The sequence below is a fragment of the Arachis ipaensis genome, chromosome B9 (genome assembly GCF_059453495.1).
Source record: "Arachis ipaensis isolate K30076 ecotype BB chromosome B9, ASM5945349v1, whole genome shotgun sequence".
In the NCBI taxonomy this organism is placed as follows: Eukaryota; Viridiplantae; Streptophyta; class Magnoliopsida; order Fabales; family Fabaceae; genus Arachis; species Arachis ipaensis.
The window spans coordinates 159,481,918-159,509,258 of NC_142444.1; the positions used below are offsets into that span (position 1 = coordinate 159,481,918).

Consider the following 27,341-nt stretch of genomic DNA (forward strand, 5'->3'; position numbering starts at 1 on the left):
AGAATTTATTTCAATTTCTGTCTCTTAATCTCAGTCTTTCCATCTCTGTCTCTCCACCAAACGTTACAAGCAAAGCCAGATGCGGTAAGCCCCACCCACCATCACTAGTCACTACTTTGATTATCAATGTAAATGCTTTCATTTTATATAGAAATTGTGAAATTAAGGACTATTTAGCTATATGAACTATACAATATTTTAATGTACTATATATCATACATCATATATGCAGAGCTAATTCTCATATGATGCATGAAAGGCACACACGTTGGGTTCCTGTAGAAAAAAGCAAAAAGAAAGGTTGCAAATGATTATTCTATATTATCTTGGTAATCTCTTTGTATGAACCATCTCATGCCACATTGATACATCTTGCTGAATTCAATATTTTAACATTTTTCTTCCCCCTTTTTGGGACATGAGATGCTTGGATCCAAAGAAAAGATTAAACAAATCAATACAACCGCTTAATCACCTAAAGAAACTACGTTTTGGCAGAGTATTAATTAACTTGCTACTTTATTTCGCTAATGGAATTCATCTAATGTAGAAAAGGTAAAAAGGAAAAAACAAAAATATATATCACTGGAATTGAAGGCGTCACACCCCCTTTATTTTACTAGGCAAATTTTTTTTGTGGTTACAATTTTGGTGTTGAAATTGTTGAACTTGTCTTTTATAGTAAATTTTAAATATTAAAAAATATTTATTTTTATGTTTTTTAATTTAAATATTAAATTTTATTTTTTAATAAATTAGATAATTATATATAGACATTATAGAATGTATTATTTTATTATTATCATTATTATTAAAGGTGAATGTTATAGTACTTAAAAGATAGTGTTTATTTACTATAAAAGATTAAAAAATAATATTTAATTTAAAAATATAACAATAAATAATTTTTAAAAAATCAAAATTTATTACAAAAAATAAATTAGGCAAAATTTAGATATCAATTCATAGACATCGTAGAATTCGCCATTATTAGATGGGATTTGAAAGTGACACAGTTGAGAGTTGGTGTTGAAGCAAGAAAAGCATTGGTGTGGAGTGATGACAGCAACTCCTTGTGACATGATATGGCTTAATAAATAATGCAAATTAATTATTAATTATTAATATAATAATATATAGATGCAAAGGTGCTTTAATGAATGCATTGAAGGAATAAAATAAAGTTATATATGCAACCCTAGATATTTATGTTGACAACCTTGAACATCTTAGCTTGCTTGCCATTTCTGAACATCTTCAAATCTCCGTGACTCTATACTCAACTCATCATGTCTCGTTTCTTACGGTAAAACGAAACAGTTAGGCAGTGTGTTTTTTTGTTGTTTTCTTTTTATGAAAATAAGATAAATGGTTCTAAGGAACAGTCTACTATAATAATGCTTTGTTTCTGTCATCTAATTATGATTAACTATATTTAGTTATATATCATTCTGTTTAATTTCTATCTTTTTTTTATATAGAATAGATTCGTATGTAGTTATTTTTATATAAAGTTGCTAATGGAAAATTATTATATAATTTGAGATATTTGACTAAATTATTATTTAATAGTTCTCAACTAACAATTTTTATGAAGATAATTGCATGTAATTTTTTATTTTTTTATATATTACTTTTCTATAAAAATGACTAAATATACGGATGTAAGTGTAAACATAATATATAAATAACCAAAGGATATGTAAAAGTATATGCAATTTCAAAAGATTTTAGTATACTATAAGGTCAATACCTTACATAATTATGGATGTAAAACTTCATGTATATTAAATATTGGCCGGTTTTGTTCTTGTTACCTAAACATTTTGGATTTGTCGCTTGCCCTAAACAAATAATTAAGGAAAAGGCAGCAAAGCCTTAACAACTTTTGACAACAAAGATGCTATTGTAATTAAGAGATATTGGTCAAACAAAAATCAAAGCAATAATCATATACAATAAGGGCGAAAAGAAAGAAAAAGAAACAAAATAAAGGGCACTAGGAAAACCACCATAGAAATTAAAGAAGCAGCTCTATGAGCCCGGCTCCTCCTAATAGGAGTGTTGATGGATAGTATCCGATTCATATATCTGCAGTGTTTATCCGAATCCGATTTAAAAATTGCGGATATGAATTCGATCCGCAATGTTTTTAGATCGGATCGGATCCGCACATAATCGGATCGGATTGCGGATTTTGTGTTGATATCCTGATATCCGCGTATCTGCAAAAATAAAGAAATAAATAAGTAAATATTTTTTTTATATTTTATTTCAACTAATAATTATCATATATGTTGTATTATTTTAATTTATTATTTAAAAAAAGTATGTTTAATATTATTTTAAGAGTAAACATATTTAAAAAATAAAAAAATAAATTTTATTGATTTTATTTTAATAAAAATAAGCTTTTAAAAATATTTTTGTATTTTACAGATATATCTGATATCCAATATTCGATTTGATCTGCAAATGTGTGAATCAGATCGGATCGAATCTAACCTTAAAAACTGCGGATATTTGATCTGATCCGATAACATTAATGCAGATCGAATCAAAATTTTGGCCATATTCGATTCGATCCGATCCGCGTTCACCCTACCTCCTAATAACATGATCCGAAAAAATGAGATAGACTGACAGAGGCACTAAACTAACCCACATCAAGTTTGAGTGACTAAAGTTACACAAAAAGAAAAATATTAAATAATATTTATTTTGGTTTTGCTGAGAGTCAATTTTTTTTTATTTGGATTTTCTAAAGTTTAAATTTCATTTTAGAGATTAAAATATGATCTCTCATCATTTATTTTATAAGTGGAACTAAAAATAAATATAAGAAAAAAATCATTAAAAAATAGAAGATTACACTTTATCCTTTAAACTACAAATTTAAATTTTAGAGGATCCAAATTTACTTTTTTTAATCAACAATAAACCAATAACAAAATAGTGATAAGCGAGTATAAAAATTTTTTAAAAGAATATTGACTAGTTATTAATAAAAAAATTGAATTCCTAATTATTTTATTATTTCTTTTATATAAATTTATGTCTACTCACAGTCTCACTCTCACACTTAATTCAATAGTGACTAGCTACAAAGAAAGTCGGACACTATAATTTTAAGGATCCTTAAGATTTTTAATATCATATAGTTAGACATATATAATTATTCAGGTAATCTTTATCGGCTTAAATTTTTTTAAAAAATGATTTTATAGCATAATATTAAAATTTATATAATAAAAAAATTTAGAATTAATTCTCATTAAACCACAAAAGAAAAAATTTAAGTGTAGAATAAATAAAAAGAGAAAAAAAATTAAGTAGAAGATCAAATAAATTTTTAAACGTATTAAATATGTAATTATTTATGTATTTTTTTACCAACTTAAATTAAAAAAAAAACATATATATTGATTATGATTATATTTTATATGGTAAATAATGTTAAAAGCATTGTTTATTATTTCTAACATTGAATCCAGACCTATAAAATTAACTTTCGTCATCAAAATTATGCAAAACACGGAATATACGCGTGTTCAAGTTTTTATCCATCCATCTGTATAATATTTTTGTTAATAAGTAATTAATTAAATAAATAACAGTGCTTGGGTTTCTAAACGTTGATTGGTTATGGATTTCGGTTGCAATGTCACTGCTTTCTTCAGGAGTGGGTTTGGGGCTCCATATATATACATGCCACTCTCATTCATCAAACGACACGTACTCACAACACTTTCCATTCGAAAAGAATAATTAATGTGTTTAGAATCATACATTAAATTTTTATTTGTATTGTTATATATGTAAGCAGCATAGTGGCACTTGTTTAATTTCATCAAAAAGATATACTTTGGTTCTACATATATATAAAATTAATGTCTTTAACAAATTTGCACTTGGCACATAATTATTGATAAAGAGCATTTAGAATTTTGTTAAGCACATGGTCATAGTTTTGCCGTTGACAAGAAAACAAAAGAAAGGGAGCAGAGAGACATTAAGATAAATATTTTAATGTAAATATCTTGTTTGGTTTTTGAAGAAGCAAATAAAGGCATTTCCCAAAGGAGGAGTGAGAAAAATATCTGGTTTGACATGTTGGATTTGCATTGCACTTTACCTTCCCCATTAGTCATAATAATATCTTTGCCACCAAAAAGAAAAAGTGAAAGAGAAAAAAAAAAAACAAATTAATTTAAATAAAGGAACATAACAACAACATCTAATAAGTAGAAATTTAGGTATAATAACTAGAAATTTTAAATAAAAATTTAGTTAAATTATTTAAATTATTTAATAATTTTTAATTATCAATTTTACATCAAATTAATTGTATTTGAGTTTTCATCTATTAATAATTAAGAAGAACAAAGAAAATATTTATTTTGAGATATTGAGACAGAGATTAGGAGACTAAGACTTAGTATTATGTTTGTTGGTTTAGAGATTGGTACTAAATTTTTTGTTTCTGTCTCCAAAATTTCAGTATTTCAATATCTCCGAAAGATAGGGATACAGGGACTAAAATTTTTAAAGATAAAGATTGAATTTTAATAACATTTTATACCTAAAATACCCTCATTTCAATTAATTAATTCTAATTTTATCCTTTGATAAATTAGAATTTCATTCTTATTTCAATTTCTGTCTCTCACTTTTTAAACAAAATACTAAAATTTATTTCAATTTATATCTCTTAATCTTTGTCTCTTGTCTCTCAGTGTCCGTCTTTCTTTCTGATTTCCTCCTTCTCCATAAATCACATACCATAACATCTCTCTCTTTCTCTTTCAATGAATATATAGCTTCACTTCACTGCATTCTTCAAAGTCAAATCTTCACTCATCAGATCATCAAAGTTTTGATTTATTGTTCCAAAAAATGAATAATCCTGATGATCATGGTGTTGGTAGAGTAATGAAGGAGGAGTATCTAGGAGAAGGGTCTTGTTCCTTTTCATATCCAATGGTGGTGGATGTTCCTCCTCCTCCTCCTCCTCCGCCACCGCCGCCGCATCCAATGGAGGGGCTTAATGAGAGTGGTCCTCCGCCGTTCCTGACAAAGACATATGACATCGTTGAAGACCCTTCAACAAATCACATAGTTTCTTGGAGCAAAGGAAACAACAGCTTCGTTGTGTGGGATCCTCAAGCTTTCTCCATTACCCTTCTCCCAAGATTCTTCAAGCACAACAATTTCTCCAGCTTTGTCCGCCAACTCAACACCTATGTCAGTCTTTTCTTATATAAACTGATGTCTTCATTCTTCTTCTTCTTCTTTCTTGAGAAAGCTCTTGTTTATGATAAGCTTATAACGTTATGTTAGTTCATGAAGCTGCTGGAATATGTTACTGTTGCTCTATTTTACTTTATTTTATACATTTTATTTTTGTTATCATATAATTGGTACTTGTTAGGTTGAATAGTTACAAATTAAAAATACCAAAACTTTGTTAGGCAAATTAAATATCTTCAACACCATCCATATGCATAAGGTAGGAAATTACAAAAGTATATATATATCATCATCTGCAATGTTACTACATGAATATGATGATTATTGGTATTATTTTGGTGTATAGGGTGTAAATATGGCTTTCTAGCTGAAACCAATGAAGAAGAAATTGATATTATATTGTAGGGTTTTAAAAAGGTAGATCCAGATAGGTGGGAATTTGCTAATGAGATGTTTCTTAGAGGGCAAAGAGTACTTTTGAAGAACATCAAAAGGAGGAAGACAAATCAAACTCATCATCATCATCAGCAAGGTTTAGACCCTTGTGTTGAAGTTGGAAGGTTTGGTGGATTAGATGGAGAACTCAACCGGTTGCGGCGTGACCGGCAGGTACTAATGGCGGAGCTGGTGAAGCTCAGACAACAGCAGCAGGCTACAAAGTCTCAAATTCAAGCCATGGAAGTTAAGCTTCGAAAGACGGAGCAGAAACAGCAGCAGATGATGACCTTCATGGCAAGGGCAATGCAGAATCCAAACTTTGTGCAGCAATTGGTTCAACAAAAGGATTGGAGAAAGGAATTGGAGGAAGCTTTCTCTAATAAGAGGATGAGACCTATTCATCAAGGACCTAGTAACAATCATGATGGATTATTAGGTTATGTTGATGAAGATTGCTCAACTTTTATTAAACTAGAATCACACATTGATGATGATGATGATGATGATAATGATGACAAGTTTGATTTTGAGGTATCAGAGATGGACCTTCTTGGTTTGAATGTTAAGGGACAAAGTAGCAGTGAATATCATCATAATAATAATCATGTTCAAGTTGGAGTAAGTAGAAATAATAATAATAATAATAATAATAATAATAATAATATTGATGAAGTGTTTTGGGAAGATTTGTTGAATGAAGGTTTTGAAGATGAAGATGTTCTTGCAGCTGCTGAAGATGTAGATGTCTTGGCTGAACAACTTGGTTATTTAGCTTCTAGTCCTCATAAATAATAGGATCCTTCATTGTTATATATTGAACTATATATATATATATATAGAGCAATATTTTGTGAACAAGAGATGTTATTTGTGCTACATTTTTTGGGAATGTTTTAAAGAAATAATTTAATTTGAGGGGTCTCTCTATTGATATATTTAAAAAGCTTAATTATGCAGCACCTCAAATTAATATTTCTCTCAAAAGTTAGTTCAGATAATATCACTAATCTCTTTTTTGTATGTTGTATGTTGCGTATTTAAAGCACAAGGTATGAAAAAAATGGACACCTTTTGACACCATATAAACATATATCTACTAGCTAGAATAATGCAAGTTTGGTGGTTGTTCCTTTACATTTAATTTTATTTTGATTACTTTGATTAACTTTTATATGTCTGGTCCCAATTTGCAATATTTCATACAATCCTATTACGTTACCAACAATATTTCTGTTAATTTCTGCCAAATCTTATTTATAATTGTGTTTAATGGAAGTGTCTTTGTGGATGTGTCTAATAAAAATATTTTTTTTATGGTTGTGTTTAATAGAAGTATCTTTACAAATATATTTTCTGGATGTGTCTCTTTATATATGTGTTTAAAATATAATAATTAATTATTATTGACAATAAATTAGCAAATAATATATTAGTAACCTATACTTTTTCTATCTCATATCATCACCTCTCTTGAATTTTCCACTGTGTGATGCAATAATAAAGGTCTGAATGAATCCTTAATTCCTATATCTTATATACCATTTAATAGACAAGTTAATTATTTATGCTATATTTTTCCCACTAAATATATTCTAGCTAAAATTTAATTTAATAATTAAGAGGATGGTAATCCAAACCTTGTGCACCATGGGCGGGAGGAGTGATGAAACATTTATGTTTGCAATACAGTAAAAATTCGGGTACAGTCGACTTCACGTGAAGTTGATAATTGAGAGTCATTAAATGATTTGATTGATTTGACTAAATTTTCATCTAATAATTTTCACTTATCAACTTTACGTGAAGACGACTGCACCTGAATTTCCACCTTGTATTATATATATTTGAGTTAATCCTCTCCGGTTTTAACTAATATATTTTTTCATATTGCATTTGTATTGCAGATGTAATTATAGGAAATCTAAAACCTAATAATTTACACTCCAAATACTCATATGTGTATAAGAGATACTAATAGAAATCAACAATAACTAACAAAAAGTAGTGCGTTAATTTTTCTTGTAGTTTGTGTTAAATAATGACTTTGGTGCTTAATTTTCTATCTTTTCCTTTTAAATTGTAGCTCTAATCCCTTTTGTCTTTATCTTTGATTAGTATTGATCTAGGAGTTTCCAGAGAAATTAGAAAGAAGAGACATGTTCTAGTGTGATCTATATATATTCAAAGTTTTATCAATCACTACAATAAAGTTAAATAGTTATTCCACTTTAAGAAATAAAGAAATATTTTTATATTGCTAAATATACTTAAAAGGTGAAGTTTTTGGATAGCTTATGCAAGGTTTTAAGCATCTATCCATGCATGCTGTATTTAAAGTAAACAAATCTAGTTATTAGTAGCATAAAGTGAAACTTCTTTCAAGCATCAAATTGCACCTGGTGGTCTTAATATATATATAGTTTAATTTTTTGTTAGGATAATTAAGACATTAAATTTGGGTGAAGAAATAAGCTGCCATATAAGATGGGAGCAGAAGCAGAATTGAAAGGAGGCATACTCATATATGCATGTGAAATTCTTTGAACATGGCTAAGATAAAGTTTGGCAAATGTTAAGTTTATTTCCTTGAATGGAAAGGGAGAGAAAAGGCTGGGACATTAGCTTCCTTGAATAGGAGAAATTTTGAAATGATGGTGGCAATGACTGACACATAAATTTAGTTGGATATCATCACAATATATCACACATAGTTTGCTGCAAAGTGATAAGGTTGCACATGCTATGCATGAGCACTTTGCCTGCCCCTGCCACCACATTTATATATAAATTCACCATCCTGCAAAGGCAATTTTTTTTTTGTTATGGAAGTAGGAGTAGTGATATACTTTAACATTGTAATTTTTGGTGTTTTTTAAAACTGTGAAAAGTATACAAATCGGAGGGTCCGATTTTATTGCAGAGAGAGAGGGTACAAATCGGACCCAGGGTTTTCTGAAATCGGACACAGGATTTTCTGCCAGTACACAAATCGAACCCAAGATTTTCTACCAGTACACAAATCGGACCAGGTTTTCAGTATCTATAATCGGACGGTTCGATTTCTCTTGGACAACCATCATACGCCAGTAAATCACCATACACCCTCCATAACTCAGGTATACACCATTTCTTTCATCATATTAAAAATAAAAAGTTCTCCTGCAAAATCCATATTTTTATTTAATTTCTATATTTCATAGGCATACTTTTTGAATAGTAGTTTAAGTAAATAATATGATTAAATAATTGTAATGTAATGACAAGTTTATTCTAAAGTAATTATATACATAAGAATGTTTTCATGTTTTAGATATACATGTTTATATATACTTGTCCAAGTTGTGTATGCAGTATGCATGAGAGTTATTTGGAAAAGAATTCTTAGAGTAAGACAAAATAATTAATACAAACGTTGGGGTCCCCTAGCCCTAAGGTCATTGATTGTGAATTGTGTTGGTGCACTTATTGTTTGGGCCGGCATGTCCCATTTTTTTATATCCATTTCATCATCATGATTTAATTTCAAAGAGCCTATTGAAATGGAAGGCCTTCTAACTTTGTTTGAAATCAATAATGGGTTTAGGGGTGAGCATGGGTAGCGGGTACCCGATTACCCGTCCGAACCCAAATTAAACTAATTAAATTGGTTCTGGAACCAACAAGTAATCGGGTCTAATTCGAACCAAATCGATGGCTATTTCTAGTAATTGGTTTAGGTATCGGTTCTGGTGGTGCGGACTCTGAACCAATCCGTGAACCCAATCATATATTAATTAAATAAAAAATATATATTTTTGTTACACTTTTGTATTTATCTTCTAATATGTTCGGTATTTAATATGTTTGGATTTTAATGTGTTTAGTGTTTAATATGTTTGGATTTTAATGTGTTTAGTTTTTAATGTATTTGGTGTTTAACATGTTTGGATTATTTCTATTGATGTTACATGTTTATTGTATTTGCTGAATTTTTAAGATAAAAATTTGAAATTTTTTATGAATTTCAAAGTCATCGGGTACCCAATTACCCGAACCGAACTAATCCGTTCTTAATCGGTTTGGTTTGGTTTGGTTCGAGTACATACACAAAAAAATACAAATCCAAACCAAATCAAATCAATTACATTTTAATTGGTTCGATTCTAATTTTACCTTAAACCCGAACCAAATCGACTCATGCTCACCCCTAAATGGGTTTGAAATTCGATTGGATTGAAGAGCACAAAAACATGTGAGGGTGAGATCGAGAGTTGTGAAAAACATGTGCAGCTCTCTGGAGTATTACAGTTGAAGGTAATGTGTGCATATAAATAAATGTGCATCAGTTTTTGTGACGGTTACCTATGCAACTTGGTACTGTCATATCTAATCTAATTTTATATAGCTCGCTACAACATGATGATGTTTGTGTAATTAAGTATGATTGTAGAAGCAACATACAAGTAATAATTTGGAACACAAGTTTCAGTGATTGAGTATTAAATGTCAATTGATTGATGAAGGAAAATAGATCTAGCTAGGCTAAATCGGGGAAAACAAACAGATCAGGCCCAGTTTAACACCTTGTGTCACAAGCAATTATAATAAATATCATAATTGTATTAAAATGAACCAAAAATCAATTAGTTGTGTACTTGTGTAGGTACGAAAATTTCTCTTTCATTATATCATATATACACACAAGAAAAATTGAAATAAAAAAAGGTACCAACTACTTGTATGTTTGACGACTCAAAAGGGAGAAAAAGGAAACCAATTATATTTGTGTTTGGCGGATACTATACCGATAAAAATGTTAGGTGATGAGTCAAGTATTAGGCTAAATGCACGTTGCAACCTTCAAATATCCACACACACACACAACACACACACATATATATATATATATATATATTAATAATTGGAGGTGTGTAGTTCAACTATTACTTTGTTATTCAGATTCCATTCCTATGGGAATCAAATATACATAAGAAGAAGGTGGGAATTGAAATGATGGTATTTTGATTCTCTAGAATCGAACTTGCTTAGGAATAGCTTTTCAAACTTTGAACCAAACATGAGAATATGATATTCCCATCTTAAAATTTTTAGGAATTATTTATAATTTTTCCAACCACACACACGCATTATGTTATATTGTTACATGTACACTAAAATCAGCTACCATTATAAAATATATATTAGAATATAAATGCACATTGAAAATAAATTAAACTATATATATATATAATATTAATAACTAATTTTAATATACAAATAATATTTTTGATATATTAGTCGAGGAAAATCTCTTATTTTTATAAAATGATGCAACTTAGAATTTCGTTTTCGATACAAACACTCCATTTTGTATTTTTGTTAGTAAAAGAATTCATTATTTCATATAAGTAATTTATTTATTTATATATTTATTTACCAAAAATAAAGAGATTCGAATCCGCGATCTTTTAAATGAGTATAAAAAAATTATGTCATTTGAGCTATAGTTCATTAGCATATAAGTAATTTATTTACTAAAATAGTAATAACATAGTTTTATTTTGACTTTGGTAGGATAATTGGTATTTAACCCACTTAAAGATAATCTTGTAATTATTAAAGTAATACTTTAGGGTGAGTTTTAATGAATTCAATTTAGAAATAGGGAAATTTGATTAAGGACAAAACCCAAATTTTGTTTTGTTCAACAACGCGTGAAACATATCCGAATTCCAAATACGTCCTTATTAACTCAAACTCATTTCTCTGCCAAACACCTTCGTATCGAAGCTCCTTCGTCTTCGTCTTCGTCTTCCTGCACACACTCTGTTCCCTTTCTACGAACTCACCTGATTTTCAAAACCCATCTCCGTTTTCGCCTTCGGATCAAACCCTTTTGATCTTTCGGCGAGTTTCCGCACAATGCCGTTGCTTTGAACGGGATTTCAACGAGTGTCGGTGCCGAAAGAATCAAACGCATCGCGACGAAACAAACCTCTTATTATTTCTATTTTCTGTAATGGGGTCGGCGCCGTCAACGCCTCGCAGGGGCGAAGCGTTCTCGCCGGAGACGGCGGAGTATCTGATCGGAACCTTCATCGGTGACAAGTCCTTCCCACTTTCATCAGAGTTCTGGCAGAAGCTTCTAGAGCTTCCCATCCATGTTCAATGGCCCAGTGACCGCGTTCAAGAAGCTTGTGAGCTATTGGGTTAGTCTTATTTCCGATTGCTACTACTTCCCTGATCACAGTTTATCTTAGGCTTAGAGTGATAATGGCTTGCATGGTGAGCTTCAATTGTTCTATTAGTGAATAATAGAGTTTGTTAGGAACTTAATTTTGTTGAGATTTATGGTCTAGAATGTTGAATGATGACACTATGACGGAGTTCAGATATTTAGTTATGCTATGTCACAAAAATTGGGTTTCTAATAGAACTAGGTCATAGTACGCTAATTATGCTGTTAAGTTGATTGAGTTTGTTTCTAATGGGAAAATCTTATTTTGCTAATTGTCTTTGCAGCAAAAAACAATGGTCAAACTAGGCATCTTGCAAAGATTTTGTTCCATATGGCGTGCACCTTGCAGGAGTCCATGTCTATATCCGGGGTGCCGCCCTTTGTTTATGAAAAGGCTGTTAATGCAGCGTACATCGGTTCGGTGTTTCTGAAGCACTTGATTGAGAGTTTCCGAGGCGAATATGTCGAGCTACATCTATCTCTCGATGATAATGAGACTACACCAATGGATGTTTTGGGAGGTACGAGTGGCAATTGTCATTTCATATTTAGATTTATGATCTGTTGAGATATTAATTTCATTTAACTTTGTTCATATATGCTATGGATTTGGGTGTTGTTTTAGTATAAGATTCAAGTAGAGGCTGGCGCGGCTTTTTTCATCAGTTTCATATGCGTGTACTTTTTTTCTTTTAAAGGAAAATTATTTATCCCTTTCAAGTTTCTTTTTTTCTTTTTTTTTTTCTTGGCTGTATATGTGCATATTACATTATTACCAGTATTATTCAGATTTCATAATTTTTGCTTTGGATATTTTATACAGATCAAACAATTGAAAATTTTGTTATGCGGAATGTCCTGAACTTTATTGCTTCAGTAGATGTGAGGTATGTATATAAGGGTAACTGGAGCTGCTAGTTGTTTCTGCATAGTATTTTAAACATTTGGTCCTTACAAGGTTTTTCTCCTTTAAATTATAGTGCCAACACATATGTCCTGCATCTAGAGCTGCTTAATTTTATGATTATTGCAATGTCAACTCAGCTTCTCTGTGGGCCGTCTCCTGGACCACATGATGTGAACCCATTTCTTGATGCTGCAATGGCTCAGGTTCGAAGTCCAGACATGAACTGAACCTTCATTGCTGTGTTACTCTGTATTTGCAGATAGTGAATTTGAGGTTATGGTATTGTTAATTTTGCAGGACAGCTCTCTGGTTTGTTCAGTTGTTCGCAGACTACTCTTAAATTTCATTACTCGCAGTGGCGCTCCATTTAATAGGGCATCTTATTCCGTCTTTTATGAAGGAAGCCAGAGCAGTGTGTTGCAGAGAGTTGGTTCTGCAGCTGGTATGGTCACTTGATATACTTTTCTGTTTATGCATTCCTTGTAGTCAATTATGCTTTTTCTGATATCATAATTTTCTTGTTGCTGTAAGATTCTAGTCTTGAGGTTGGCAACTTACTGATGGGCTACTTTTGGTGTGTACTTGATTTGCAGCAAATATTGTTTTACTGCCATTCAGTTATTTGGTTAGTTCAAGGGGTGATGGATCAAGAAATCCTCTAGCAGATAGCAGTCTTCACGTGCTTCTTGTTCTCATTCATCATCATAAATGTGTTGTGAGTGAGGATTACTCTGCCACTGAGAATAACAAAGAAAATCAATATTTTTCTGACAACCCTTATTGCAAGGCCTTAGAGCATGCAGTTGATTGTGAATGTAATATATCTTTCATATCTCTACTTCATTCAGTTGATTGAGTAAGTGAGCAATTTTCATTAGTTGTTTGAATGCAGTGGATCGAGTAGATGTTGAGGGCAATGCACACTGTGGTCAACTTGTAAAATTGCCATTTGCTTCATTGTTTGATACACTTGGCATGTGAGTAGCTTGCTCCCTTATACTACATCTATATCATGCATACTTGTGGATTCATTTGATTCATTCTCCAGGAAATACAATTGGCATGTCAGTAGTTGTATGTAATCATGATCACTAAAAAATTTATATTTTCCTAGTGTGAGATGATTGGACCATGAAATAGTTGTATACAAGTTTTATTATAAATAAAGAAAAGAGAGCTTGTTTCTCATAACTTTCTGTTCACCCAATTAATATTAATTGGAAAGAGGGAAATGGAAAAAAAAAGAAAAGAAAAGAAAAGCAAAAGATGTTTGTGTCCTTGGTGCATCAGTTTCTTGGTTAGAGTCCCTAGTGTCTCCTGGTTATTGACTTCCAGTTTTGCATTAAGTGTCGTTAATTATATACTGGTGCTTCTAAACACATCAGTTTCTAAAACCTTATCACTTTTATTCCTCCACAGATGCTTGGCTGATGAGGCTGCTGTTCTTCTACTTTACTCACTGCTGCAAGGAAATTCTGCCTTTCTGGAGTATGTCTTGGTGCGGACTGACATGGATACCTTGGTATGTGGTAGCAAACTTAAAGTTTCTCCTATGGAGGAAGTGGGAATGAATTAATTAGTTATATATCTAGAAGTCAAAAGAAGACTTTGAAATAGAATCCTGTGGAGGCTTATTACTTTATGATTCATGTATTTACTTGATTATCGATATGATATATGTGACTGCCACTTTCTCAAGTCATTCTAAATCATATGAGTCCTGCTGCTGCTTCTACAATGACTGAGAATTGAGCCTTATTGTGATCTTTATCTATCTAATGAAATTAACAGTTAATGCCTATTCTGGAAGCTCTATACAATGCTCCAAGGAGAACAGCTAATCAAATTTACATGTTGCTGATTATACTCCTCATACTCAGTCAAGACTCTTCTTTTAATGCAAGCATTCATAAACTGGTAGGTGTTGTCTTTTGGCACTGAACTATGTAAAACTGCAAGTATGTCCTAAATGCTGATGTGCTATTTTCCTGGATAGATTTTGACTGGTGTTCCATGGTACAAGGAACGTCTTCTGCATCAGACTTCTCTTGGTTCCCTCTTGGTCATAATTCTTATCAGAACTGTACAGTATAATTTGTCTAAACTTCGGGTATGATCCTTAAACTTAGCTGGTCTGTTAGCTCAGTCTCTGTCTCACCTATATGAAACTTCTCTGCTGACTGATAATTTATTTTGGAAATTGCATATATATTTTATAAAATAAAATCCTATATACAGGTAAATTAATATGATTATCTGTTCTCCTGACTTTGTTATTGATGATACTGACGTGACATCTTTCCCTTTTATTGGATTACTTTGTCCCTAGTTCTTATGGCTCATATTTGTACTGATGTCTTTATTTAGTGTGAACTAAGGATATTCTATACTGAAAGTAGCTTTTGTAAAGGGACACCTTATTTCTTAATTTAGTAATATAGTTTGCGCTTGTACAAACCTGAGAGTAAGATATAAGAAGGCACTCAAATCTGTTTATCATATTTAATTATGTATATTGGAGACAGTGACTTCGTAAGTAATTACTCATAGATACCAGTAGAAGGGATGTGTATTTCAATCTTAGAACCACTATTTACATAATTGGTTAATTTTTATATAACTACTCAAAGTGCTCTTTATTTTATTCACATATCCTTTCCTTTGGTCATTTAATTTGTTTTCAATATGATAGGATGTTTATCTGCATACAACATGTTTGGCAACTCTGGCAAACATGGCTCCTCATGTCCACCGATTGAGTGCATATGCGTCTCAGAGACTAGTTAGCCTTTTTGATATGCTCTCACGCAAGTATGTCTACCTTTTCTCTTGGCCTCTGTAATAATATACTATCTCTATTTCATATTTATATCTTAACTGACTGCAGTTTCTGGGATAACAATTTGACCATATTGTTGCTTCACATTAGGTATAATAAACTAGCAGATCGCAGAGATAATAAGCTCCATAATGAAAAAGGCAACTTGATTGAGGGAAACAGCCTAATAGAGGATATGGTATGTATTGTCTAAGCACTTCTATTATTCGTTTGATTATAAACTTTAGGCTATTTCTTTTTCTAATTTATATTTTTTGTACAGTCAACTGAATTGCACATTTATACTGACTTCTTGAGGCTGGTACTGGAAATAATAAATGCAATCCTGACTTATGCACTGCCTCGGAATCCCGAGGTATGATATGATCTTCAACTTTTATTGATTGCAGATTTATAACATATAGTTCTATCTGGTTCACTGTATTAAAAATTTTACATTATAACCTTTTACACCTATCCTGGTGCTTTCTTGTGTGATTCGAGCAGGTAGTATATGCAATAATGCATAGGCAGGAAGTCTTTCAGCCATTTAAGAATCATCCACGATTTAGTGAACTGCTTGAGAACATTTATACTGTACGTGCAGTGCATTTTATTTAAGTCACAGCTTATCCTTGAAATCTTGATTCATTTCAGAGAGCAAATTCTGTTGTATCTTCAGTTAGATTTGTGAAATATTGTCTTTGTGATGCATCATCTCATGAGTCCTTAGTGTCAGAATATATAATTTATTTATTAATATTGCAGGTCTTGGATTTTTTCAATAGTCGTATGGATGCTCAAAGAGTGAGTGGCGATTGGTCCGTAAAAGAAGTGCTTCAGGTGATAATTGTCAATTGTCGTTCTTGGCGGGGTGATGGAATGAAGGTAAGATAGTGTAAGATTAAGTTATTCTGGTTTATTTCCAATAGGGAGTATAATTAGGTTCTATCTTGTTTGGCAGATGTTCACTCAACTGCGCTTCACATATGAACAAGAGAGTCATCCGGAGGAGTTCTTTATTCCATATGTCTGGCAGCTAGTACTATCGCGTTGGTATGGTTCCTGGCCTCCTTGTAACACATCGTATAGTCAATTTTAATCTGTGATGATATTTTGTTCTGTCTGTGTCTCTAATGTAAAATTGCTCCTCTTTCAGGGGACTCACGTTCAACCCAGCAGCCATAAATTTGTTTCCAATTGATCTACCTACAGATGTATGTCTCTCTCTCCACCACCACCACCCCCCGCAAAAAAAAAAAAAAAAATACATGCAACTTCTGATCAATTAGTACAATTCTCCCCCCCCCCCCCCTGCTTTCTAAATTTCCTTTTTTTTATTCCCTTGATTTTGCTACTGTATTTTTTATGGTGGATAATTAGCCATTATGATTAGTTGATCCATAATTTAAGCCATGCTGGTTTCGATGAAGACTTGCCAGTTTGTTACAAGTGGACCACCCCATGATCTTCAACTTGTAAAACAAGTAATTAAAGGATAGAAAATGTGTTTCAATCTTCCAACTTATGCCTAACCCACTTAATGTTAGGTCAATTTCGTCCATTGAGTAATGTGATTTTAGTTTCTTTGGCATTGGATACAAGGCACTGATTTCTTAACTTGGTTTTGTTGTTGACTTTGTAATAATGAATTGCAGTGTGTTGAAAATGGGGTGGTGGGAAGCACACTCCGGAATGGTGATTTTGACAAGCCGGAGTATCAGCTTGATCCATAGTTAGGAGCATATGCACTTGGCTGCCTAGCACGTTACTTGGTCGGTGAATATTTGTACATATACATGATATGAAATGAAATGTAGCTATTAGGACCCAAAAATTACTTCTAAGATGTGTATTGTTCTCAATCTCAATTCTTTTCCTGTTCATAAATTTTGGGTGTAGAGGTCCTTTACCGTAGATTGAAAATGAGACATCGAAATAAGTGGTGATTCTAATATTCATGTTTAGGTTTGGTAGATGTTCGTTCCTTATAATCTATCTATTTTCTTGCTGAGCTGAGCTCGTTGTTAACACAAGGCACAACTTTGTAAATTCTACTCGTATGTTGTCAAGGAAAATTTTTATCATTTGTCAAGAATATTGAGAATCTAAATTTACTGATGATAGATTTAATTCTAAGCAGTTATGCCTTATTACTTTATCATTAAATAATGTTTTGAGTTTTAATTTAGACACACCAAATTATATGAAATGCACGATAATGTATTTTCAATTTAACTAACTAAAATATGGTGAATTTTTTATACGTGGTCAGGAGGGTATTTTCGTCATCTTAGAATTAAGGGACAGAATGGTAATCTCGTCACGTTCCTGACCACATATCAATTTTGTTATAGAAGTGACCAAACTTTATTTTTATGTACTTCAAATGGCAAGGTTAAAAAGATTAAAATCCATTCATGAGAAGGGTAATATTTTCTTGCCTTTTTATGGATAATAATAATAATAATGATGATGATGATGATGATGATGATGATGATGATAATAATTTCTTGTTTTCACAAAATGCCAACTTCAGCAAGCATATTAGTTGAGAAAGACGGAGAAATGAACGGATGAGAATGCATATTGGAAGAATTCAAATGGATGAATGAGACAGCTTGCACAATTTTCTAATGAATTTAAACTGTCACATATTTGTACAATTTTTCCTTTATCTTGGGTCTATTTGGATCACTATTATTGTCTGCTTCCAAGTTCTTAAACCAAGATATTTGTAATTGTGTCCTTTATTCCAAAGTGCAACAAGGATAATCGATTACTCATTGTATTGAAATTTTCCTTTAAGGGAAATTAGGCATCATTCATAAGCATTTTGAAGGAATCAGCATATGATATTATGATCATGAATTTATCTCAGAAAAATCCTTTATAAAATTCTATACATACATAAGATAAGATAAAAGGTAATATAAGAATACTGGAGGCTTAAAAATGATTACACAAGGGTACCACCCTTAACATACTCAGTGAAAGCAAGAGCAATCAAGCCCAACATGGCAAATCTACCATTCCAAAGCTCAGCATCTGAGGACATGAATCCACCAGATTTTGACTCAACACTAACACCTTGAAACAGTGGGATCAATGAAGCAAGGGACAGCACCACACTAGTCCCCAAGAACCATGGGATCCCACCATTGGATATCTGTGACAACAAATCTTGACCGTTGGATAGTTCCACTGCTAATGCTGCTACAAATCCAATCATTGCAAGCCTTCCATTGATCCTCTCAGGTGCTGGCCCACTGAATGCCAACACATCACTGAACTTTGTGCTCATCTGCCATTTGCACATAAACACATCATTCATGTCAATAACCAATTTTATGATACACTTTATATTTGTTAAATTGTTAAGGGTATGGTACTCACCTTTGGTGAACGAGGCTGAGGCTTTGGTGGTGTAACTGGGCTTATAGGTTCAGTTGATTGTTCTTTCTGCTCTTCCTGCAATTCCCAAAAAGAAAACCAATGATTCATATGCCATTATATCATATTAAATGATCATATTAAAGCTAGCTAGCATGAAACCACAACACATAAATGCAACCACTACTTACCTCAGCCATGGATCGAACACTAAGGCTAGCATTCCTTCTCATGTTAGGCATGTACAGAGCAGGAACACCAAATTGGTTCACTCTTGACCTGCTAGGAGTGCGAGTCATAGGGCTGGCAAGGATAGATTGCATAGCATAAGATGAAACAGCCATTGCTAGATTGGTATGTTACTAATAACCTTGTGAGTGAAACCGCAGATAGCTTCTTAGTGAGTATCAAATTGCACTCTTGAGATGATGGAAGAGTGTTGAATGAAGGTTGGTTATATAGAGTTAAGGGGGTAAGTGTAGTGGTGGATATTTAGGTTCCACGTCATGGCATAGAAGGAGTCATAAAGTTCATTGGTTCACGTGGGTTCCATTGTCCACACATGCTAAAAGCAATAGACGTGGCTTCCATCAGAACCAGAGAGTGAGACTCACTGATTCTGATTCTGAGGTTGCAATGATTTTGGAGACTTGGAGCATTGCACTACCTCAATTAGTTGTTACTGTTTCTTGGTAAATACCAGAAGGTTCCATAGGCTTCTAGGTACTACCAAGTACATTTGCTGTGGTTTGGTTGTTGGCACGTTGCTTATTATAATTAATCAGCCACTACAAGAAATTAAAACTCTTGTCCTTTTTTATTTTTTTTTTGGTTTCCAAACTCATCTTTGAAACAACAATTTGTTGCCATTTATTGTTTCAATTTCACCAGAGGTGCTTCTTGTCTAAGTACAAACCACATGTTTTATTTGTTATAAATCTATACAAAATCATAATCCTTTTTGGCACATTTTTATCAACTTATAATTAGAGATTTATCTTTTACCCTCCATTAGACTAACACATGGCAATTGGAAACTAATAAAATTTGAAACAACTGCAATAGTAATAAAAAACTTATTTTGAATATATTGACAGTATGGGTAAAATCTTTATATTCTTATTGGGCTTTCTTGCTGTCATTAATTATTATAAACCATTCTTGGGGGTATCCCACAGGCTAGTTTGTTGAGATAAACATAGTGGTCGAATTGAATACAAATACAGCACAAATCAATGCATAACACAACACTTGCAACATTTTTATCAGCAGAATTACTTTGGTGGTAAGGGTGTAGTTGCAAATTTCCAAGAGTATTTTTCTAAAGTACTATACTCTTGTTCCCCGGCAATTTCATTGGCAGGAACAGTATCAGAAATTTCCCTCAAATCTTGTTCTGTAAGCTTTACAGCCAAAGATCCAATGTTGTTCTCAAAGTTCCTCAGTTTAGTAGTTCCTATGACATCACATCAAATATATGACAAAGCAATTATCCCTTTTGTGTAAATAAAAATTAAGTTGACAGAATTTGTTAACAACTGAAGTGTCTACCTGGGATTGGGATTATGTCATTTCCCTGATGAATAAGCCATGATAGAGCTAGTTGAGATGGAGTGCATGAATGTTTAGAAGCCAACTCATCAACTCTTTTATAAAAAGGCTTGTTCTTTTCCAAATTCTCTTCACTGAACCTTGGATGCATAGCCTGTTACAGAATCCATCATACCAGAGAAGATTATGGTATTATGCACTTGTTTATCACTAGTTAGTAGTTACATACCAGCAAGCTCTGATTAGGAAGAGACTCAACCACTGCTTTACCAGCGAAAAAGCCACGACCAAGAGGGCTATACGCCACTATTCCGATTCCTAGTTCTCTGCAAGTGCACAATGCTTCTTAGTTAGAGTATAGCAGTATATACTATAAATACAACATTCGAAAGAGAAAGAAAACATAGCATCATATCAACTTGGAGTAGTATACTATAATCATGATTAGTGAGAATATTAATCAACAGAAGAATGATGATGTTATTCTTGCTAACTACCTGCATAGTGGAATTATAGTTTCTTCAATGTCACGGCTCCATAAAGAATACTCCATTTGCAAAGCAGTAATAGGATGAACCGCATGTGCTCTTCTTATTGTGTCAACATTAGCCTCTGATAGCCCAATATATTTTATCTTCCCTTCATTTACCAGCCTTTTCAGCTCCCCAATCTTTTTCACAATCACAAAGCTCATATTTTAAAGCATATAACTAACCATAGATAGTCATAAAGTTCTTCCTTGAAAGGCATGTAACTTGCATAACAAACAAGAGATAATAGAAGCGAAACCATTAAGTACTTACAGTGTCTTCTATTGGCACTGAAGTGTCAACTCTGTGTTGATAGTACAAATCGATATACTGGACATCAAGTCGCTTAAGGCTAGCTTCGCAGCATTTTCGCACATATTCAGGGCTACCCTTTACTTCAAAATTCATCCCACCATTGTTAATGACACCAAATTTTGTAGCCAACTGAACTTTTTCGCGAGGCAACTCTTTTAAGGCCTAAGGGCAGAAGTAAAGGAATCTTCAATAATCAACATATATGAATCAAATTTTAATCTTCCAACTTTTGTTTTCCTACACCAAATTCTATTTGCAAGTTCTAAAGAGTGATCTATTTTGTGAATCAGATGTTAACCAAACTACTAGACTTTGTTTGGAACCAGAACAAACAAGCTAAGATTAATTACTTGTGTAGTGTGGTTACCTTGCCAACCATGATTTCATTATCATGATTATCCCCATAAAGATCTGACGTGTCAAAGAAGGTGACACCTTTATTGAATACTTGCTTAATAATTGAACATCCTTCTTCATGGGAAAGGGGGGCATTGTAAATTCCAGATAGCCCTCCACATCCAAACCCCAACCTAGAAACCTGCAATCCATAACCGAATATTACAATGAGTTCTTATTCTCTCACAAATACTAAACCAAAGATTTGCATTGGGAAAGAGGAACACAAATGTTTTTGGTAAAAGCTACTAGATAATCAACTTCTGGCAAAACCATGATACGCTTACTACTTAGTGCAAAGTCCTATTATGAATGATATCTGAGATCAAAAGGATCAACTGAAAAGACACAATCTTCCTTCAATCAAGTTGATTAAACTCTTCTATAACAACGTTGGATGATGAACATGAACTAGTTTGGCTCTTATAGGCATTTGTAGATGGGATCATAGCAAAAAATTACCTCTAAGCCTTGGCTACCGAGTTTAACTCTGGGAACATGAATCTTGGTCTTCTCCATTTTTAACTGCTATTGAGCTTTGGTGCTGCTTAAGATGCAAGTTGAAGACATTAAAGAGATGTTCCTATTTAAGTATCTAATTAAAAAACAATGTGTTATTCATAGGTTGATTTCATCAATTGTTTAATTGTCCAGTTTGATTGTCAATCACAATCACCAACCACAAAAATTGTATTGCTTCGAGCATTATAGGTGGAAATTGCTTTTTTTTTTTAATGTTGAGAGACATAAATTTTAAGTTTTAGTGTTTGTTTGGACTTTATTATTTTGATAAAAAAGATATTTTTTTTTATTTTTTAGTGTGTTTGGCAAATTTTTAATAATAAAAGTAAAATCACTAGAAAAATATAAAAAATATCTTTTTTGAGAAGTTGTAATTTACATCTTTTTTTAAAAGATTTTTTTTCCTTAAAAAAAAAAAAAGATGTTTTTCATATAATAAATAAACAAAAAAGTACTTTTATATTGTTATACCCAAACATAATTGATAGATCTTTCTTTTGTATAAGATATCCAAATATAAAATTATTTTTACTTTTCTATAAGATCTTTTACAAAAAGATAACTCGAAAAAAAATATTTTCCCAAAAGTTCACTCAAACAAGCCCTTAATTTCTAATCCGTTATGAAAATTAAGATTTTAAATAGTTAGTAATTTTACATTGGCGTACACGAAATTCAGAAAATTATTTTAAGATTATTATTATCACTACAAATGAATTTGTTTTCATATTAGACAACAACATAAACTGATGGTTTTGATTGGTGTACAGGCAGGATGTCTCAATCCTTTTGGTATCATGCTTGGCGACCATGTAGAACGCTAGCTCTTTTGGTTTTTTTTGTGCATATTTCTGATTCTCACTTGAAGTTAGAAGATGTCTGGCACCATGAGCATTGATGGTGGGATATTCTTGAAGTTAAACTTGATTTGATGCTCTTTGATCCTATCAAGCAGGCAGGAGATAAAACAGGTTGGTTTTGGACAATCTCAAATACTCTCACCTACTCGACTAAAAGCGGGTATGAATGGCTACTGAAGAAGAAATTTGGCTGGAATGATAATGAAAATTGGCTTTGGCTTTGGCGCTTGAGAATACCGGAGAAGATAAAGTGTCTGCTCTGGCTTTGCCTCAACAACGGAGTTCCCACAGCTAGTTATCGGTTTCAAAGAAGTATTTCTACTTCTGATTTTTGTCAGAGATGTTATCTTGCTCTAGAGGATATTAACCACTGCTTTAGGACTTGCCAAAAAGCTCGTCAGATTTGGATTAGCTTAAATTTGGGAATGACCGCTGAGGACTCTAGTTTGGAATTTGGGTCTTGGATTCGTTCTAACCTCAACAAAAATGAGTTTCTCTTTGCAGCGGCCTTTTGGTGAATTTGGAGGGATAGAAACAATGACATCTTCCACCAAGATGATCCATGGAGTAAAGAGAAAATTGTTCACTTAGTTAAACATGCTGCTCGAGATTTCTCTAATGTTGTTATCAACCAAAAACATATTATTCCTTCTTCTTTGAAATATAACTGGGAACCACCTCCAATGAATGTCTGTAAAGTGAACTGCGATGCAAGCGTTTTTGAAAATGAGCAATTAGCTGGCTTTGGATGTATTATTAGAGACAGCATGGGAATTTGGATAAAAGGTTGTTCTGCTAGTATACCTCTTTCTAGTGTTCTCTGTTGTGAGCTTCATGCTATTTGGAGAGGGCTTGTTATGGTTTGGGATTGCGAGTGCAAAGAGGTTATATGTGAAACTGATAATCTTGATGCGTTTCTTCTTGTTTCGCGAGGCACAACCAGCATGATTAGGAATGACTCTGGTCTGCTTGACAAAATCAAAGAGATGCTCCAGCGCAATTGGACAGCTACTTTAGTGCTCATCCAGCGAACAGCAAACAAAGCGGCTGATTTAATGGCTAAGACTGTTGTTTTAAACAAGTAAGTGTATCTAGAGTGGTTACTGCCTCCTAATAATTTAGACATTATTATTAGAGAGAAATACTACTCTTTTTCTTAGGTCTTTTTTCTTTGTGTTATGCTCAGTCACCAAAAAAAAATAATGCTATATTGTTAATTAAGATTTGATTTAATTTAGAATGAATTACTTTAATATAAACTATATTACAGTATCATAAATATGATGTTTCAAAAAATATTATTAAAATTAAAGTAATATTTTTTATTATTAAACTATATTTTTTAAAAATATTATTTAAAAAATTATTAAAATATAAAAAAATATAACCAAGTTTAATAATATTTTTTTACTATGTATTCAATGGCTCACTAATATATCTATCAATTTAATTTATTTTTTTATAATAATATGTAAATAAAAATATTTATCAGATGATGATAGTTTAAAAAATATTTAGGGTTCGTTTAAAAAATTTTAAAAATAATTTTTTTAAATTTTTTATTTATAAAAGATAATAATATTAATGATTGATACAATTTTTAAAATTAGATGGTAGCTTTCTAAAGTGTCCCCACATAGTATTAATCCAGGTTTCTGATTGGCTGCTGCACGCTGTAGGCTCTATGCGTTTCACACGTAAGCTCTCATAAACGACACCTCAATCAAATCCGTGAAGCCACCCACGGCGGTGCCGTTTTGTTGCGTTGGACTAGCAGAGACCTGAAACGAAGAAAGTACTCAACACCTTGTCAAAGTTTTTGACTTTAAGATCTGGGTACCACCTCTCACTTGCCCACTGCATCGAATTTGTCGCAATTTGATTTCAGAAGAGAAAATTCCCAAAAATAAATAAGAGGGGGGAAGCTATGGAGCAAACGCAGTGGAAGAGAAGCTCGAAGATGTGGATGGTTTTGGCGTGTTTGATGATGAGCTTCTTTAGCGGCATTGAGTCGCTATCGGTGACGGTAAACGACGTCGAGTGCGTCTACGAGTATGTGCTTTATGAGGGTGACACTATTTCGGGGAACTTTGTTGTCGTCGACCACGATATTTTCTGGGGCTCCGATCACCCTGGTATCGATTTCACGGTGAGTGTTACCTCAATTCCCTGTCATGGGTTCATGAAATTATTTTCTTTTTTTTTTAATATATGTATTTGTTGCAATTTTGGGGTTTAGGGCCTCATTCTGATCCAGTTACTTGCTGTGAACTTGTTGCTAGTTGGTTGAATTGTGAAGTTATTAGGATTTTGTATCTTCTGGGGCGAGGGGAAATTGAAAAATTGTTTGGCTTCTATTGCGTTTATTAGGGCTCTCTGAATAGTCACAAAATTAGGACTCATAGTTTGATGTAGTTGTAAATTGCAACAGTTCAATGGCTTTTCAGATGTTTAGCATTTGATAGCGTTTTGTAGATAGATTTTGCTGTAATTATAATGAAGGTCAATTAGAATACACATACCATGATACTGATTACTGATACAGGTTTGAAGTCTAGGTGCCCATGGAGGTGCTTTTTAGAACTGATTAACAATTTAAGGGAATGGATTTGTTTTTGTTTAGCCTGCTGAAAGCAATTTATACTAACTCGTGTTATTTGGCTTGTTTTGCATCTTCTGTTAAGTTGCATTTTTTTATATCGGAAAAAATATGTCGAAATTTGGAAGCCTCTAATGAAATTTCCATGTGTCAAGGTTCAAAATTTGAACACCCCATTTGATGTTAAATAATCACCAGTGAGTCTTAGGCAGTTCCCACTGGCTTTTCAAACATGCACTAAATTTGTTCTTCACACCCTTTCAAAAGGATATAGAGAATTTATTGCAAGGTCAGGCTTTAGGATTAATAACATAGAGTAAAAGGTTAGTCATGGAATAGTACGGCGTAAGCGTAATACCTTGAAGCTTGATCTTTTCCTTTAGAAGCTGGTGGTCTGTTGGAGGCCCTTTGTAAAACTCTGCATGCAGTCTAAACGATGTGTGCTAATATAGTGGCATTTTAAGGGTTTGATGGGCAGACATCTTTGTTTATTTATTTGTATGAATCCATTGTGGTTTAGCAGCCATTAGCAGTCAGAATGGCTGCCCAAATTTGCTTATTGTTTTGTAACTTTTGACTTTCAGATATGCTAATTTTTCAGTTATCTGCAGGTGACATCTCCTGCTGGTAATACAGTCCAAAATATCAAGGGGACCTCTGGTGACAAGTTCCAATTTAAAGCCCCGACACATGGAATGTATAAATTCTGTTTTCACAACCCTCACTCAACACCTGAGACTGTTTCTTTCTACATCCATGTTGGTCATATTCCATCTGAGCATGATCTTGCCAAAGATGGTATGTTCTCTGCATAAGGAGGTTTTTGTGGTATATCCATATGTTTAGGCATAAGCGGTAACGTCATTACGATTTTCATGGAATTCTTGTTGATGATTTGCAGAGCATTTGGACCCAATTAATGTAAAAATCGCTGAGCTCAGAGAGGCACTAGAATCTGTTACAGCCGAGCAAAAGTACTTGAAAGCTCGTGATGCAAGGCATCGCCACAGTAAGTAGTTTTGATTTCTGTAATCTAGCACCTTTCTTATTGGGCGAAATCTATCTATTAGGTATCTAGTTTCTCAGACTTGTGTGTACTTTGCTTTTGCCCCATTTTTTGCCAGTTAGAATCAAGAAAGTGAACTTGAGCTACATGATTATACTGATTCAACTTCCTTTTGCGTTTTGTAGCGAATGAGAGCACACGAAAGCGTGTTATATTCTACACCGTAGGAGAGTACCTTCTGTTGGCTGGTGTTAGTGCACTGCAGGTCATATACATCAGGCGCCTTTTCAGCAAGTCCGTGGCCTACAACCGCGTTTAAGCCTCCCCTCCTCCTCCTCCTCCTCCTCCTCCTCCTCCTCCTCCTCCTCCTCCTCCTTAACATTATGGCTTCCTTCTTTATTTATTTAGCAACAGTGTTGTGTTCTTTGTGACCACTGTTTTCACTTTCAAAGGAAGTCTGTGACTTGTGTATTATGATAATCCACAACAATGTTAGATTCTTTAGTTTTCATTTCAATGGATTTACAGAATTTATACCA

The 27,341-nt window shown here is 32.9% G+C and overlaps 5 protein-coding genes across 5 annotated transcripts; 3 read left to right on the forward strand and 2 right to left on the reverse strand.

Moving 5' to 3' along the window:
- The first annotated feature begins 4,754 nt into the window (after positions 1–4,754).
- LOC107616105 (heat stress transcription factor A-6b-like) lies at positions 4,755–6,820 on the forward strand. Its single transcript, XM_088498227.1, has 2 exons — positions 4,755–5,244; positions 5,656–6,820. Exons 1-2 carry the CDS (start codon positions 4,897–4,899, stop codon positions 6,478–6,480), a joined length of 1,173 nt encoding a protein of 390 aa, XP_088354353.1. The 5' UTR covers positions 4,755–4,896; the 3' UTR covers positions 6,481–6,820.
- A 4,516-nt stretch (positions 6,821–11,336) lies between these two features.
- Positions 11,337–17,725, forward strand: LOC107617557 (dyggve-melchior-clausen syndrome protein). Its single transcript, XM_088500262.1, has 18 exons — positions 11,337–11,876; positions 12,190–12,426; positions 12,729–12,792; positions 12,886–13,015; positions 13,110–13,254; positions 13,406–13,627; positions 13,705–13,789; positions 14,232–14,334; positions 14,604–14,729; positions 14,809–14,922; positions 15,505–15,623; positions 15,742–15,829; positions 15,914–16,006; positions 16,138–16,227; positions 16,399–16,518; positions 16,595–16,686; positions 16,790–16,847; positions 17,289–17,725. The coding sequence occupies exons 1-18, from the start codon at positions 11,687–11,689 to the stop codon at positions 17,364–17,366; spliced, it is 2,154 nt and encodes a 717-aa protein (XP_088356388.1). The 5' UTR covers positions 11,337–11,686; the 3' UTR covers positions 17,367–17,725.
- Positions 17,726–18,501: 776 nt separating this feature from the next.
- Positions 18,502–19,650, reverse strand: ELIP1 (Chlorophyll A-B binding family protein). Its single transcript, XM_016319337.2, has 3 exons — positions 19,215–19,650; positions 19,027–19,101; positions 18,502–18,934 (listed from the first exon to the last, which is right to left on the reverse strand). Exons 1-3 carry the CDS (start codon positions 19,365–19,367, stop codon positions 18,590–18,592), a joined length of 573 nt encoding a protein of 190 aa, XP_016174823.1. The 5' UTR covers positions 19,368–19,650; the 3' UTR covers positions 18,502–18,589.
- A 472-nt stretch (positions 19,651–20,122) lies between these two features.
- On the reverse strand, positions 20,123–22,515 carry LOC107617558 (perakine reductase). Its single transcript, XM_016319336.3, has 7 exons — positions 22,278–22,515; positions 21,787–21,957; positions 21,378–21,581; positions 21,072–21,244; positions 20,804–20,900; positions 20,575–20,728; positions 20,123–20,479 (listed from the first exon to the last, which is right to left on the reverse strand). The coding sequence occupies exons 1-7, from the start codon at positions 22,332–22,334 to the stop codon at positions 20,298–20,300; spliced, it is 1,038 nt and encodes a 345-aa protein (XP_016174822.1). The 5' UTR covers positions 22,335–22,515; the 3' UTR covers positions 20,123–20,297.
- Positions 22,516–24,846: 2,331 nt separating this feature from the next.
- LOC107619062 (emp24/gp25L/p24 family/GOLD family protein) lies at positions 24,847–27,341 on the forward strand. The gene is made up of 4 exons (XM_088499915.1): positions 24,847–25,346; positions 26,408–26,594; positions 26,698–26,805; positions 26,988–27,341. The coding sequence occupies exons 1-4, from the start codon at positions 25,125–25,127 to the stop codon at positions 27,119–27,121; spliced, it is 651 nt and encodes a 216-aa protein (XP_088356041.1). The 5' UTR covers positions 24,847–25,124; the 3' UTR covers positions 27,122–27,341.